Genomic DNA, 16,972 nt, shown 5'->3' with positions numbered 1-16,972 from the left:
AGACCCCCTCATTTCCACCTAGACAACCAGCCCACATCGAGCCCCCGCAAGATCCCCATCCAGACCCACCCTCAGACATCCCTAGACCTCCCCTAGACCCACCCAGACCACTCCCAGACTCCCCACAGACTCTCACAGATCCCACACAGACCTTTCCAGACCACCCCAGACCATTCAGACCCCTCCAGAACCCCCCAGACCTCACCTAGATCCCCCTCAGCTCCTTCCAGAACCCCCCAGATCCCTCCCATATGCCCCCAGACAACCAATCCCCCCGATCCCCCCAGATCTCCACCCAGACCCCTCCCAGACCCCCCTAGACCCCCCCAGACCTCTCTCAGACCCCTTCAGATGCTCCCAGACCCTCCCCAGACCGCTGACAGCCCCCAGACCCCTCCAGACCCCACCCAGATCCCCTCAGACCCTTCCATATCCCCCCAGACAACCAACCTTCCTGATCCCCCCAGATCCCTCCCCCAGACTTACCCAGACCTCCCCCCCCAGCCCCCCTTGAGATTCCCTCCCCCAGACTCCTCCAGAGCCACCCAGACCCCTCCAGACCCCCCTCAGATATCCCTGTCAGACCTCACCCAGTCTTACCCAGAACCACTGACCTCCCCCAGATCCACCTAGACCCCTCCTAGACCCCACCAAGACATTGTGTAGGGGCACCCACTGGCTTGGTGAGTGGGGACCCACAGGCATGGGGAGCTGGTGGCACCAGGATCCACCAGCACAAGGAATGGGATACCCAGTGGAACAGGGACCCATTGGCAATGGGAAAGGGATATCTGGTGGAATGAGGACCCACCAGTATCAGGAATGGGACATCTGGTGGCATAGGGACCCTCCAGGATGGGAATGGGATATCTGCTGGTAGAGGGACCCACTGGCATTGGGAATGGGATATCTGGTGGCACTGGGATCCACTGGCATGGGGAAGGGGGACCTGGTAGCACAGGGACAGATTGGCACAGGGATGTGCTGACATGCAGAATGAGCCCCCCTCCACCCAGTACTCCCCTCCCATCCCTGTGCCACCCAGGGATGACTGTGCCCACAGGTGCCCCAGCCCATCCCCACCTGCCAAACACAGGCTCCAGGGTGTTGGGCACGTACTGGTCCCGCTGGCCCAGGGTCCTCTTCCCCAGGGACACCCGGACATAGGGGTCACTCTAGCAGCAGGGAGGGCACAGTCAGAGTGGCACCAGGGCGGGGAGAGGGCAGGAGACCCCCCCCAGGCCCCCGGGGGTCCTTACCAGCCCAGTGACATCACAGGGAGACAGGTCGAATGCCCGGATGATGTAGACCCGGACCAGGCAATCCTGGGGTTTGCTGGGGGGCAGCTGCTGGAAGTGCTGGGGTGGGGGGGGCACCCCAGGCTCCTCGGGCAGGGGGTAGATACAGAACAGCCCCTGAGAGAGAATCCCAGCCATGCACCCCTGGAGGGTCTCACAGCCCCAGCTCTGGGGTCCCACGGGGGGGTCTCACTCACCTTGAACTCACCCACGGGCTCAGGATTCTGCCCAGGCACGGGGGGACCACCTGGTTTGTGGAGAGGGAAGGTCTGGCAGAAATCCTGCAGCCCCTGGAACTCGGGCACAGCCTCCAGCTCACAGCCATAGATCTGTGGGACCATGCCCAGCCTGGGATTTATCTCTGTTCTCATCCCTGTCACCCCCATCCCTGTCCTGTATTTATGCTTCTCCCCATCACAGACCTGTCCCCTTCTTCATCCTCATCCCCTTCCTATGTTTATCCCCATCCCAGCTTCATCCCTGTCCTCGACATCCTTGCAACTTCATCCCCATCATATCTTTATCCCCATCCCTGTCCCCTTCCCATCTTCATCCCCATCCTTGTCCTCTTGTTCAGCCCTGTCCTTGTCCTCATCTGCCTCCCTTCATCATCCCTGTCCCTGTCCCCATCCTCCCTCCCTCCTAATCTCCATCCCTGCCCTTGTCCTCAGCTCGTTTCTATCCCTGTCCTGTCCCAGTCCCCACCTCATCTCCATCCCTATCCCCATCCTCATCCTGTTTCCATCATCCCTGACTCCATCCCTATCCCACTTTCCTCTCTGTCTCCATCTGTGTCCTTGTCCCCACTCATCCCTGTCCCATCCTGTCTCATCCCCATCTCTGTCCCATCCTGTGCCATCCCCACCTCTGTTCCATCTCCACCCCTGTCCCCATCCCAATTGCAGGCTCTGCCTCACCTTAAGTCTATCCCTGTTTGTTCCCCATGGGATTTCTCCCTTATCCTCCAAGGCCGTGTAGAATTTGCTCCACCAGTCCACCTCCTCCTCTTCCATGTCCTAAGGGAACAGGGGAAGGTGGGATGGGTGGCACGAGTGGCACTGGTGGCCTTGGTGGCCCCCGGGTAGCCCCATTCCTGTGCCCACCTTGTCGTCATCCTCCTTCTTCCCAAGGCAGCTGAGCAGGATCTGCAGGAGCAAAGGACACATGGGGAAACTGAGGCACGGGGCCCAGCAGTGCCAGGGTGGGGGGTGCCATCCCAGGGACTCACCTGGGCGATCCTGGTCCAGGCTCTGGTGAGGAGGTGGGAACATAAACCTTTCCAGAGGCTGAAAACGGCCAGCAGGGAAAGGGGTTCGTCTGTGGGAGAGAGGGATGGGCAGGGATGGGGCAGGAGGAACCTGGGATGGGGCAGGAACAGGGCAGGAATGGTGCGGGGATGGGACCTGGGCAGGGGGCATCTTGAATGGGGCAGGGGGCACCTGGGATGGGGCAGTGATGAGGCAGGGATGGAGCAGGGGTGGGAGAGGGGGTACCAAGGGTGGGGCAGGGATGGGGCAGGGTATACTTGGGTTGGGGCAGGGGTTACCTGGAATGGGACAGGGAGTACCAGGGAGGGGGCAAGGGGTATTTGGGATGGGAGAGATGGTACCAGGGATGAGGCAGGGATGGGATAGAGAGGAAGAGAAATGGAACAGGGGGTAACTGGGATAGGGTAAGTGGTACTTGTGATGGGCAGGGATGAGATGGGGTATTTGGAATGGGAGAGGTGGTACCAGGGATGGGGCAGGGATGGGCAGTACCTGGCATGGACACGACTGTATAGGAGCCAGTCCCAGTGTCTCCAGGGCCAGGGGGCTGCTCCTGGCAGGGGGGCTGCTCTAGGCCAGGGGTCCTGCAGCGGTACTGGCCCAGTCCCCGCACGCAGCCTTGTCCCACCAGGACCTCCAGCTTCCTGTTCCCCCTGTCCCACACCCGCAGCCGGATGGGGGGCACCAACTGCTCCTCCTCTGGCAGGGCCTGGGGACGAGCCACAGGGACACCCCAGGGTGCCACAGCAGCACCCATGGGTGGAGGTCATCCCCTGCCCTCCCCCTCCCCCCCCCCCCCACCTCACCAGGGTCAGCAGGAAGGTGGTGGTGGGGAAATTGGGGTTGGAGGTGAAATCCTTGATCACAGGAGTCCACAGGGTCTGGTCCTCCCACTGCAGCTCCAGCCTGGGTTCCCTCACAGCCCCACGCAGCCCCCGTAGCCCCCAGGCCAGCACCTGTGGGGACACCTGGGAGGTGTCACCCTTGGGTGCCCTGGGGGCCCCTCGAAGGGCATCTGTGCCCAGTGGGAGGGTTAAGGTGCTTGTCTCTGTCCCCATCCCCATCCAACTCCAGTCTCCATCTCACATCACATTCCCACCCCACTTTTATCCCTGTCCCATTCCTGTTCTTGTCCCCAGCCCATCCCCAGGACCTTCAGCAGTCCCTGTCCCTGTTCCCTCTCCATCCACTGTCCCACCCTGTCCTTATCTTCATCTCATCCCCACTACCTTCAACACTGTCCCTTGTCCCTGTCCCCCTCCCAGTCTCCATCTCAGATACTGTCCCCATCCCACCTTCATCCCTGTCTGCATCCCTGTCCTTGTCCCCATCCCATTCCCAGAACCTCCAGCACTGTCCCTGTCCTTGTCCCTGTTCTCATCCCAGCCCCGAGCTGTCCTTACGTTCATCCCTCTGTGCTTGTCCTCATCTTCATCCCTGTTCTTGTCCCTGTCTCATCTCCATCCCCTTCACCCCTGTCCATGTCGCCATCCCCAGGACCTTCAGCACTGTCCCTGTTCCTGTTCCCCTCCCAGTCTCCATCTCAGACCTTGTCCCCATCCCACCTTTATCCCTGTACCATCCCAGACTGTGCCCACCCTGTCTTTATTCCTGTTCCAATCCCTGTGCCCATCCTGTTTCACCCTTGTCCCCATCCCATTCCCTACTTCCTCCTTGTCCCCATCCCTATTCCCACATGTTCCCCTCCCTGTCCATTCCCCCCTGTATGCCCCCCCCAAGTGTCCCCATATGCCACCTCCAGTGCCACCCTCTGGAGCCGTGGCCGGATTCCCAGGGGAATGCCAAGCACATCCTTCCTCAGCGGGGGGGGTGTGAGCGCTGCCAGGGCCCCGTCCTGCGGGGAGAGGGGTCAATGACGATGGGACCCCACCCTTGGGTGCCTCCGTGCCCCTCCAGTGCCCCCGGTGGCCCCTGCTCACCTCAGGCTCGAGTAGCAGCTCAAAGGCAGCCACCAGGCTCCCAGCTGGGCCCCACGGCCCGCGCAGGGGGTGAGGCTGGAGCCGGGGGGGCTCCCGGTGTCCCAGATCCAGCCAAACCTCGGGGGTGCACACACACCTCCCCAGAAAAACACCGGCACCCTGTGAGGCAGGGATTGGGTGAAGGTGCTGCCCCCACCCATGGGTGCCCCTCTCATCCTTCCATCCCTGACCCCCTCGGTCCTCCCATTGCTTCCCCCACTCGTGGGTGACCCCTCGTCCTTACATTCCTCCTGCCATCCCTCCATTCGTGTTCCACCCCTCATCCATCCCTCTATATCCATCCCTCCCTGTCTCCCTCACTCCTCCCTCCCTTCTCCCATCTCTCTGTCCCCCATCCCTCATCATCCCTTGCCCCATCCTTCCATCTCTCCCTCATCCCTCCATGCCCCATCCCTCAATCCATCCTTCTGATCCCATCCTTCCTTCCCTCCCTCCCCCCTTCCCTCTCCACATCACTCTCGTTCCCTCCATCCCCAAATCCTTCCATCCCTGACCCCCCAACCTTCCCTACCTCCTCCTACCCCTCTATTTCCCATTCCTTATCCATCCCTCTGCCCCCATCCTTTCATGCCTCCCTCCCTACTCTCTTCCTCTCCACACCGCTCCCTCCATCCCCAAATCCTTTCACCACTGACCCCCCATCCTTCCATCCCTCCCACTATCCTTCCATCCATGTCCCATCCCTCATCCATCCATCTGCCCCCATCCTTCCCTTCTTCCCTCCCTCCCTCCTCTCTTCCTTTCTCCCTCCTCCCCCCACATTGCTCAGTCTACCCCCAATTCTTCCATCCCTGACCTCCTGCATCCTTCCATTCCTCCTGCCATCCCTCCATCCATGTACTGTCCCTTATCCATCCCTCTGCCGTCCTTCCCTCCCTCCCTCCCTCTCTCTCCACATTGCTCTCCCCATCCCCAATTCCTTACATTCCTGACCCCCCCATCCTTCCACCTCTCTCTCATCCCTCCCTCCCTCTTCCCTCCCCCACTGTGTTCCGTACCTCCCCAGCCTGGTCAAACACCTCCACCACTACGGCTGGGGGGTCCTCCCGAACCCCTTGGGGGTTCCCGAACAGCAGCACTGGGTGGAGCAGCAGCGTCTGTTCCCAGAGTGGGTCCAGGACACCCCGCACGACCCGGGAGCGTTGGCTCCGATCCACGATCGACACGTGGGCAGCGGCGGCTGGGTGACAGTGACACCATCAGTACCCTGTGGGGCCACTGGAGGGGGGGCACGGGGTGGGGGTCCCACCTATAGAGGTCTTGGAGATGCCAGGGGTCAGATCCAGGGCCCGGAAGAGGTAACAGCGGAGCTGGAAGTGGCTGGGACCTGCAGGACAGGGATGTCAGGGGGGCTGGGACCCCCAGGCTGGACCCGGACACACCCCCTGCATTCCCCCCCCCCCCCCCCCCGAGCTCACAGGGGAAGGTGCAGAGAATGAAGGGTGGGGGCTGCTCCAGGGGGGGCCGCAACCCCCAGGGTTCCAGCGGTGCCACGAGGGGCGTGTCCTCCGTGTCCTGCAGCAGGAAGGGATGGGGGCTGAGGCTTATAGGGTGTGGGGTGGGAGCCCCTCTGGCCCTGCATCTGCTATCTTGTGTTCTGCAGTCCTGTCATGGCCCATCTCCACATCACTTCCATCCCTGCCCTCCCCATCCTTCCATCCCTCCCTTATCCCTCTATCTGTGCCCTATCCCTCATTCATCCCGCTGCCCCGTTCTTCCCTTTCTCCCTCCCTCCTCCATCACTCTCCACATCTCTCCATCCAACCCCCCATCCTTCCATCCCTCCTGCCATCCCTCCTGCCATCCCTCTATCCATTCCCCATCCCTTATCCATCCTTCGTTCCCTCCCTCCATCTCCCCATCTCTCAGCCATCCCTTTGCCCCCTATCCTTCCATCCCTCCTCCCATCCCTCCATCCGTGCCCTATCCCTTATCCATCTCTCTGCCACTATCCTTCCCTCCCTTCCCCATCCCTGTCTCCATCTCTCCATGCTCTATCCTTCATCCATTCCTCTGCTCCCATCCCTCCATCCATCCCTCATCCCTCATCTATCCCTTCTTTCCCCCATTTTCCACCCCTTCCTCACCATTCCCCCCTTCCACCCAGACCCCTCCCCACCCTCTCTCCTACTGGGACTCCCTGCAGCAGGAACAGGGGTGCCACGGCCGTGGGCTGGGCGAGCACCAAGCCACGGTGCCAGCGGCGTCGCCGGCACAGGGCCCCCCCCAGGACACCCTTCGGGGGTTTGGGAAGGAAGGGGCAGGGCCAGAAACACTCAGACTGCCAGGGCTCATCCTCTGACACTGCTCCAGGGTCCTGGGGAAGGATAGGACAGCAGGGACATGGGACAGTAACATGGGGACACCATGACATGGTGACACCACCATCCCTATCAGCCCATCTTGCCATCCCCATTCCCCCCTCCTGTCCCCATCAACCGCAACCTGCCACCTCCACTCCCCTCCGTCCCTGTTACCCCCATCCCCATCATCCTCATCCCTGACACCCCCCTCCCTGACCCTTCATCCTGCCATCCCCCTATCCTGCTCCCTCCTCCCCCCTCCTCACTCACAGTATCCGAGGTGGTCCCGTTGGAGCGGCTCCTCTGGATCTGGTTCCCGTTCAGCTCCTGCAGTATCTCACACACGGTAGTGCCTGTGTCCAGCATCTCCCTGGGGACAAGGGGACAGCACTGGTGCCACCCAGGTCCCCGTGGTGGCAGGTGGGTGGCTTTCCCCTTGTATCCCCCTCAAATCCTCCTGTATCCCCTCTAAACTCCCTCAAATCCCCCTCAAGCCCCCATGCCCTCCTCAAACTCCCCTGTATCCCCCCAAACTCCCTGCAGACTCCCAATATCCTCCACAAATCTTCCTGTATCCCCTCCAAAAGCCCTGAAACCCTCCCATATCCTCCCTAAACCCTCCTGTATGCCCCCAAACACCCTTCAAACCCCCCTGTATGCCCCCTACAATCCCCTCAAATCCCTCCATATCCTCCCCAAACCCCCTGCACCCCTTTCAAACACACCTCTAACCCACCCAAAACCCCTCAAATCCTCCATCATATCCACCCAAAACCCCCTCAAGCCCCCTTGTATCCCCCTCAAATCCCCCCATATCCCCAAACTACCCCTAACCCCCTCAAGTACCCCCATATCCTCCCCAAACCCTCTCGTATCCCACACAAACCCTCTTCAACTCCCTCTCAAAACCTCCTGTATCCCCATCAAACCCACCTGTAACCCCCCATGGCCCCCTTAAATCCCCTCATATCCTCCCCAAACTCCCCCAAACCCTTTTCTATCCCCCCAAACCCGCTCAAATCCTCCCATATCCTCCCAAAAACCCCTTGTATCCCAACCAAACCCTCCCAACCCCCCCTCAAACCCTCCTGTATTCCCCTCAAACCCACCTATAACCCCCAAACCCCCTTAAATCCCCCCATATCCGCCCCTACATCCCCCCCCAAACCCTCTCCTATCCCATCAAAACCCCCTCATCCACCTCGGTTGCAGCTCCACGTTCCAGGGCCCCTCCCAGCGCCATCCCTTGGGGGGCTGGATCTTTCCCGGAGGGAGCCCCTCCCTGCCCATGCCATCGGAGAAGGGGGGACGCCCCAACAGCTTCCAGGGCCCCCATTTCCCCAGAAGCCTTGTCTGGTTTTCGTACTGGGGGGACAAAAAACACAGTAGGGTTGGGGAGGGTTTGGGGGTTCCCTCAGGGGGTTTGGGTGGTCCCAGGGTGGTGTCACACTCACAGTCTCGGTGTGGAATTGCAGGGACCCCTCGAGCAGCGGGGGCAGGGCCCCGCTGTCGCACACCCGGCACAGCCACAGCCGGACACGGACCTGGGCACCAACCGTCCCGGAGCCCTGAACCCCAAAATGTGAGTGAGGGGTGGAAATGGAGAGGGGAGAGAGAGGGGACGGGGGGGGGACAGAGAGTGGGACATGGGGAGGATGTGCTGGGAATTTGGGGAAGATGGGGGGATGGAGGTGACATGGAGCAGTAGCGAAGAGGATAGAGAGAGGGCATGGGGGGACACAGAACGGGCACCAAGGTACATGGAAGGGGTGTGGTGGGAATTTGGAGGGGATGTTGGGGGGGGATGTGGAGGAAATATAGAGGGGACATGGGGAGGGATGTGGCGAGGACACAGAGCAATGATAGAGGGGACATGGAGGGGGATGTTGAGGGAATATGGAGGGGACACAAAGCAGTGAGGTGACAGGGAGGGAATATGGGAGGGACAAGCTTGGGGTCAGGGAGGGACACATGGAAGGGACATCAAGCAATGACAGAGGGGACATGAGGGGACATGCAGGAGCACAAATGGGATGTGGAGGGGGTATAGAGGGAACATGGGGAGCTTCCCACCAGGAAGATGGTCTGCATCCTCCCGCAGAGCCGCCCGCAGGCGTCGGGGCCAATTGGTGAGAAGGTGACATCGGTGACAGGGACATGGGCACAGCCCACCCGGTGCTGCCCCTGCAGCAGCCACAGCACCAAGTTGGGGACACCGGCCTGGGGCTGCAGGGACACAAGGAGAGACCGAAAGCCAGGAATTAAACTCTCCAAGAGGTTTGTTGGTTCGGAAAGCTGACATTCCTTTATTGGGTGCACCCAAACACATCCCCAGCACCCACCAGAGCAGGGGACAGTCATGGATTGATCCGTATTCATCACATTGTGTTACATATTCATTGCATTCCTGAATACTCTGCTAATTATCTCTGCAGAGTTGTTGGGATCTGTCTTTTAAGGGGCTTTGGTGGTCATTTGGGAACACCCTATTCCCCAAATTTCCCTTTGGTGGTTCTGGATCTACTGACGAATCCTCTCTCCTTGAGAGCATCTTAAATGCATGGTGCCCCTTCTCTGATCTCTCTGCTCTGACACACAACCCTTGTTCCCAAAACTAAGACATCTCCCAGTCCATATTAATTAATCACTGATACAGGTAATTAAGGCAGCAATAGCTGGCACAAGACTGTTAATCACTGATTTAGGGGTCAAACATTATTGTGCTAAAGTTAAAAGAATTTTCTAACATCTCCCCCCCCGGCTGCATGGAAAGAAATTTTAAAGAAATTTATATTTCTTTAAATTTACATTTCCATTAAATTTATATTTAAATTTTAATTTATTTTTACACTTGAATTTTAATTTCATAATTATTTATATTTGTATTTAAATTATAATTTAAATTTCCTATTAATTAAATTTAATTTGCTTTTTAAAGAAATATAACTTGTTCAGAGATGATCATGCCCCAAAATTCCCCACCTCCACTGCCAGGGCAGCCACCCGTCTGAGCCACCTCTCAGCCCCCGACACCAGTGTGTCCCAGTCGTATTTCTCAGCCTTTACTGGAGCCTCCTTGGCCACATTCCACAAATGTCGCAGGAGAAGCCGCCGGGAATTCCTGAGCTGCTCGTCCAGAGCCGTGAGGGGCGTGGTTTGTGCCTCCAGCTGGGCCAGTGCCTGCCTGCAAAAACACCCCCAAAACTCCCAGTTTGCACCCAAAACGCCCGTTTTTTTCCCCACTTGGTTTCCCTAAAAATGCTTTGTGTCCCTCCAAATGCCGTTTCCCCCACGAAGTTCAGTTCCACCCAGCAATGCCCTGCTGCCCCCACAAATGTCCCATTTCCCCCTCCGAATACCCAATTGTTTCCTCAATTGTCCCATTTTCACCCCAAATGTCCCATTATCTTCTCAAATTCTCATTTGCTCCAATTCCTCATTGTTTTCCCCAAATGCCCCATTCCACCTTCAAATATCCCATTTCCCCGTCGTTCTATGTTCGCCCCAAATGTCCCATCATCTTCGAAAACGTCCCAAATTCCCCATTCCACTCCCCCAAACCTTGACTGAGAAGCTCAAAAATCCCATTCCCCCCCCCCTTCCCAGATACCCCATTCCACGCTCCCGAACTCTGACTGACAAGCCCAGTGATCCCATATACCCTCTAAACTCCCCATTCCATCGGGGGGGGGGGGGGGGGGGAAGACGACTCCCAGAACCCCCAGCCTCCCTCTCACGAGCAGTCCTGCTCCCCCAGCCCCGATTTGGGGGGCACGGGACCCCCAGGACCCCTCCCTCACGTGCAGTCCTGCTCCAGCTCCCAGAGCAGCTTCACCCCCACGTCCCTCGCGGTGTCCCCGCGGCAGCGCCGCAGCTCCGCCGTGTTCCTCTCCTGAAACCACATCCTAAACCATTCCAGCTGGGGTGGGGGGGTCTCACCCGGGGGTCCCACCCCACCCCAGTCCTGCCCACCCCGAGGGTCTCACCAGGCGCCGGCACAGGGTGCGAAGGAGGTTCAGGGTGTCCCAGCGGCAACAATTGTCCTCCCAGGACGAGGTGACAGCCACCACAGGCTTGTCCCCGTGCCAGGGCAGGTGGTGGTACAGGTTCCCTGCGCCACCAAAAAACAGGAATTGAACTCTCCAAGAGGTTTTTTTGGGGGTTGGAAAACCAATATTCCTTTGTTGGGTGCACTCAAATGCACCTCCAGAACCCACCAGAGCACGGGACAGTCATGGACTGATCCATATTCATCACATTGTGTTACATATTCATCACATTTAATGAATACTCTGCCAGTTATCTCCATGGAGTTATTTAGATCTGAGTAGCAGTCTTTCGAGAGGCTTTGGTGGTCGTTTGCAAACATCCCATTCCCCAAATTTCCCTTTGATGGTTCTGGATCTTTTGATGAATCTTCTCTCCTTGAGAGCATCTCAAATACATGCTCAAGTCACAGTGCCCCTTCCCTGATCTCTCTGCTGTGACACTCAACCTTTGTTCCCCAAACTGAGACATCTCCCAACCCACATTAATTAATCACTGATTTAGGTAATTAATGAAGGACTAATTTGCACAAGATTATTAATCACAGATATAGAGAATTAACACAAAGCCACTTTAATCTCTGGTGTTTGTACTAAGCAATACATGGTACAAAACTAAGCCTGATATAAGGATCAAACACTATTTTTGTACTATTGTTTTATTATTCTGATATAATACTTTAGATATGTGTATAATATTTTCTATATTTATATAATGTTTTATATTTACATGATATTTTCTGTGTTTATACAATACACTCTGGTTTGTGTCTCCCCCCTCTCAGGGTGTCCCCCCCACTCACCATCAAACAGGGGAGGGCTCAGGGGGGTGGCCGAGGAGTCGTGTCCAATCCCGAGCTCAAATCCCAGCGGATCAGGACCCTCTGGGACCATCGTGGCCGAGTAAAACACCCCACAGAGCCCCCACTGGCACGGGGGCAGGAGCTGCTGCTGCAAAATAACCCCAAAACCACTCAAATGGGGGGTTAATTAATGGTTTGAATTAATCGTTTGAATTACTCATCAGCACTATATTAACCACAAGCCAGGGGTTGGGCTTAAAGCACTTTCAGATGGCATTCAGCAAAGTTTGGTTTTTGTGGGATCACAGGTTGAGGAAATTAGTGGGACTTTGAGTTTTGCTAAATTAACCCTGATGGCCTTCAATGAACAAAGCCTGGGGGAAAGAAATATTAAAGTATACATTAATCACATGTTAATTATATTAATATATTATTAATATATATTAATCACATATTAATTCTATATTGATATTAAATATCATATAGTACATGTTAATTAGATATACTATAGTGTATATATAGTATATATTTTATATATAAATACTTAAACCATATTATATAATATACATTATATATGTAATATGCTGAATATATGTATTAATAAAAATAAATAAATATGTGTATGTGTCCCCATGTCCCACATCCTCCATATCCCCGTATCCCTGTATCCCCGTGTCCCCATATCCCCCATGTCTCTATGTCCCCCTGTCCCCACGTCCCACCTGTGCCCGTTCCACATCCACGGGTGCCACAATGTCTCTCTGCCGCCCGTCTGGGGTCCCCTCACTGGTGCGGATCTCCAGGAGCACTCGACCCCGATAATCCACCCCCAAGTCCTGGGTAACAAAGGGGAGGTTTGGGTGGGCGTCCCTCCCCATAAAGGCCACTGTGCCCATCCTGTCATCCCCTTGTGCCTATCCCATCACCCCCCTTGTGCCCACCCTGTCACCCTCTCACTCTGTACCCGGGCACAGTCGGGCCGGGGGCCATACAGGGGCAGGAAGGCGGGTCCAAAGCAGGGTAGGAAGCCGGGGGTCACCCCTGAGATCAAAAAAAAGGGGGGTCAGGGTACCAGGGGGGGTCTGGGTGCTGGGGACCCCCCAACAGTGGACCCTGCTCACCCTGGAGTTCCTCAGGGTCTTGGTAGATCTGCGACAGGTGGATGGTGGCAGTGCCCAGGACTTTGCTCCGGCATGACCTGTGGAGGGGAGTGTGAGGGGTCCCCCAAATATGGGGGCTCACCCAAATACAGGGGTGTTTCCCAAATCCGAGGAGGTGTCCCCCAATCCCAAGGTGCCCCCCACTCACCCCCGGAGAAGGTCCAGCTGGATCTCCTCACAGATGGGGGGTAGCTGCAGAGGGAGAACAGAGGGTGTGGGGTGGGAAAGGGGGTGTGGGAATGGGGGTGTGGGGATTGGAATGGAGATGTGGGAATGGAAGAGTGGGTGTGGAAATGGGGTGTGGGGTTGGGAATGGAGGTGGGGGAATAGGGGTGAGAATGGGGGTATGAGAATGGAGGTGTGGATGTGGGAATGGGGGTATGGGAATGGGGCTGTCCCCCTTTTCTGGGTACCCCTGTTTTGGGGAGAGGTGTAGGATGGGGTCTGGGGGGACACCTCACCCTCAGTGGGAAGAAGAAGACCTCGTTCCACTCGGGGTTGGCACTGGGGAGCATCACTCGGGTGCAGAGCTGCATCGGGCAGAGCCGTGAGCCCTCCACCATCACCCAGTCCCCCTGTTTTTCCTGGTGCGCCCCATTCCCTGCCCAGCACTCACCGTCCTGCCGGCAAAGCTGACCCGCACTGCCACCTTCCCCCAGCCCCTCCTGACGCCCAGGTACGGCCGCGCCGGCTCCACTGCCACGGGAAGGGGAGACAGGTGAGCAGGGGAGTCCCCCAAGCCCCCACAACCCCAAACCCCCCTGTGCCCACCCTGTGGCAGGTCCTGGGCACGGTACACGTGGATCTGCAGCATGGTAGCACATGGGGGTGGGCGCAGCAGGTTGGATTCCACATCCTCGTCCCCCACTGGCACCTCCTGCTCCTTGGGGAGGTGCCACAAATTAGGAACCCTGCAGGAAGGTTTTCGGGGTGCTGAGGGGTTTAGGGGGCCTCACCTGCACTCTCTCCCCTGCCCGGCGCACGGCCAGGCTGACCTGCAGGTACCCCCGGGAGCGGCTGTCATGGTGCTGCGGGTGCTGCAGGCTCAACCACTGCCGGCTCAGGGTGCGCCCTGAAATGGGGGGAGACCTTGTGATCACCTTGGGGTCACCCCAGAATCACCCTGGTGTCACTCCAGTGTCACCTCAACCCTCTCGCCCACCTGGTGCAGAGTACACAGTGCCGATGTCGAGCTGCAGGGATGGCAAAGGGGTGAGAGTGATCCCACACCCCATTCCCAACAACCCGTTCCCCTCGCCCCGTTCCCGAAACCCAATTCCTGATGCCCTGTTCCAGACCCCCCATTCCCAATATCCCATTCCGGACACCTCATTCCCAAGTCCAACTCCCAGTGCCCTGTTCCAGTCCCCCATTTCCCAGTTCCTCATTCCCAAGCCACATCCCTCACCTCGAAGGTGCCAACGACAGATTTGGTGCAGAGGTTTTGGGAACGGAGCACCTGTGAAAGGGAGGGGATATGGCATCAGGAGCCACCTCCTGTCCTTGTCCCTGTCCCTGTCCCTGTTCCATCCCTGCCAGTGCCACCAATCCCTCCCACCTGGATCCGGATGGGCTGTGCCACCAACTGCTCTGGCGTCTCGTGGAAATTTTGGCAGAACACCTAAGGAAAGGGCAAAGAGGGTGAGCGTGGGCTGAAGGACACTGGGGGTCCCCGTATCCCCTCCCCGGGGTCACCTCATTGAAATAGGGGTTGTTCCCTGTCCGGCTCCGGGTCCGGAAGTACCGCTTCCCTATGAGCACCTTCACCACCGGCCTGATATCGTTACCCTGGAGCTGCCGGGCCTGGATGATCCTCACCCGGACCTGTGGGAGAGGGACAGGGACAGAGTGGGCGATGGGTGGGATGTCACCCCTGGGGGTCTTGGGGTCCAGGGGGCTTGGGTTGGAGTCCAGGATAGTCTTCATTTGGAGTTCAGGACAGGCTCGGTTTGGGGTCCAGGATAGGCTTGGTTTAGGGTTAAGGGACTTGGTCTGGGAGTCCAAGAGGTTTTGATTTGGAGGCCCAGAGGGATTGGTTTGGGGGTCCAGAATAGGCTTGGTTTGGGTTCTGGGGGGATTGGTTTGGGGGTCCAGGATAGGCTTGATCTGGGGTTTAGGCCAGGCTTAGTTTGGAGTGCCATACCTGGAAATCCTCTTTCCTCTCCACGGGGGCCCTGCCAGAGCTCTGAGGTGGCTCCAGTGCCCCCGGCAGTGCCACCCATCCCTGAGAGGTGACCGTGGCGTTCCCAGCCTTGCCACGGGGGGTGTAGTAACAGCGGAAGGTGACAGTGCACTGCAAAGAGACAGTGACACCCCAGTGGCCCTGGTGGCACCCCAGGGTGCTGGAGGGGGGCTCCGTGGGGGGGAGCTCACCCCTGTGGGCTTATCCCAGCGGTCCAGAAGCAGGACATCCCTGCGGGCCATCGGCAGGCTGGGGTTGGCCACCAACTGGTCCAATGACACTGTGGTGCCACCCAAGTCCCTGTGCGGACAGGGGAACATGGTGAGTGTGGCTATGAGGTGGGGGTCACCCTGGGGTGCCCACCCACACGTGCCACTCACCCCCGGGGCACCAGGTGGTCCCAGTGCTGGAGGCGCAGGCTCAGCGTGTCCGTGGGGCTTAGGGGACACTCGTCCAGTGACCACACCAGCTCCTGGGGGTTGGAGGGAGGTGACAAGGGGTCAGGGGGATAACCCATGTGTTCCCGTGCCACTGCAGGTCCCCCTGGGGTCACCTCACCTCATTCCAGGTGGGGCTGCGCTCCTCAGGCACCACCTGGGTTCTCCTGGAGGTACCTGTGGAGAGGACAAGAGGAGGGTGGTGGCACCTCAGGGTAGGGTCATTGGGGTAGCAGGGTAAACCTGGCAGTGGCCCCATGCATTGGGACACCCAGAGCTGTCCCCGGCTGTGGCCACCACCATCCTGTCCCACTGGGATGCCACCCCTCACACCAGGATGGCCAATACCACCCAGCCCCACAGGGACAGCCACTGCGGTGTCCCCTTCCCATTCCCAGTGGTACCTCGGAAGCAGACGGACAGATGGACACTGGGACCAAAGCCGGTGGCCCCGGGGATGTGGACACTGACCACATGGAGTCGCAGCATGGCCAGGGACCATTGGCACTGGGGGTGGCGGCAAGAGTGTCACCAAGGGGTTGCCACCAATGGGCCACCCCTGAGGTGCTGTCACTGGTGATGGCTTCAGTGCTGTCACCAAAGAAATGGCTGCAGGTTTGTCACCAATGTGCCATTCTCGAGGTTGTCACCAAAGGGGTGCCACCAATGTGCCCCTCCATGTGCTGTCCCCAAACTGATGACACCACAGCAGCATAACAGTTTGGTTCTCACGTTCCAGAATGTCAGCGGGAGGGAGGCAGGGCAGGGACTGTTGGATGGATAGATGTCACTGTGTCCCTGTGTCCCCATGTCTCTGCCATTGTGTGGCCATGTCTGTGAGCAGCCATGTCCCCATGTCCTTGTCACTGCCATGTCCATGATCAGCCATGTCAGCGTGTTCCTGTGTCTCCCTGTTCATGTGCTCCCATGTCTTGTGTCACCCTGACGCAAAGGGGACATGGGGGGACATTGGAGGGATGCGGAGGGGACAGGAAGGGGACACAGAGAGGACACGGAGCAATGATGGAGGGGACAATAAGAGGGGACATGGATACACCAGTGACAGAAAACAGAGGAGACACGTGGAAGATGTGAAGTGTTCGTGGATGGGACAATGAGAGGCATGGGGAGAGGACATGGTGAGGATGTGAGGAGTTCATGGATGGGACACAGAGGGGACATGGAGCAGTGATGGAGAGACACGGAGGGGACACGGAGGGGCACAAAGGGGCCATGTTGGGAACACGGGACTGCGGGAAGATGGGAATGTCGAACATAGGAATGTGGGAACACTCCCTTAACACTCGTGCTGTGCTCTGGCACTTCCCGAGGTTTTGGAGGAGGGACAGGGCCACATGTGTGCACTCAGTGGGGGTGGAAGGTGTTGGACCAGATGATCCCTGCCTGTCCCTTCCCACTTGAGATATTCCATGACTCTGTGGGAGTGCCCAGTGTCCTGTGCAGAGGCAGAAGTT

At 58.0% G+C, this 16,972-nt stretch overlaps 1 protein-coding gene across 1 annotated transcript; it reads right to left on the bottom strand.

Moving 5' to 3' along the window:
* Window positions 1-8: 8 nt before the first annotated feature.
* Window positions 9-16,605, bottom strand: FER1L5 (fer-1 like family member 5). Its single transcript, XM_032712441.1, has 40 exons — window positions 15,902-16,605; window positions 15,619-15,674; window positions 15,441-15,532; window positions 15,252-15,360; window positions 15,022-15,171; window positions 14,574-14,702; window positions 14,437-14,499; window positions 14,287-14,337; window positions 14,041-14,071; window positions 13,835-13,950; window positions 13,650-13,761; window positions 13,495-13,574; window positions 13,340-13,408; window positions 13,027-13,070; window positions 12,840-12,916; window positions 12,683-12,759; window positions 12,441-12,554; window positions 11,719-11,866; window positions 10,856-10,980; window positions 10,670-10,761; window positions 9,852-10,053; window positions 8,943-9,095; window positions 8,324-8,437; window positions 8,071-8,234; window positions 7,140-7,239; window positions 6,698-6,883; window positions 5,985-6,081; window positions 5,816-5,893; window positions 5,565-5,746; window positions 4,507-4,665; window positions 4,323-4,421; window positions 3,373-3,522; window positions 3,059-3,275; window positions 2,527-2,615; window positions 2,402-2,443; window positions 2,216-2,314; window positions 1,496-1,627; window positions 1,260-1,415; window positions 1,084-1,175; window positions 9-18 (listed from the first exon to the last, which is right to left on the bottom strand). The coding sequence occupies exons 1-40, from the start codon at window positions 15,984-15,986 to the stop codon at window positions 9-11; spliced, it is 4,341 nt and encodes a 1,446-aa protein (XP_032568332.1). The 5' UTR covers window positions 15,987-16,605.
* Between the last annotated feature and the right edge of the window lie 367 nt (window positions 16,606-16,972).

The sequence above is a fragment of the Chiroxiphia lanceolata genome, chromosome 28 (assembly GCF_009829145.1).
Source record: "Chiroxiphia lanceolata isolate bChiLan1 chromosome 28, bChiLan1.pri, whole genome shotgun sequence".
Taxonomy (NCBI): domain Eukaryota; kingdom Metazoa; phylum Chordata; class Aves; order Passeriformes; family Pipridae; genus Chiroxiphia; species Chiroxiphia lanceolata.
The sequence above is the reverse complement of the archived record's forward strand: the minus strand, read 5'-3'. Positions and strand labels throughout refer to the sequence as shown.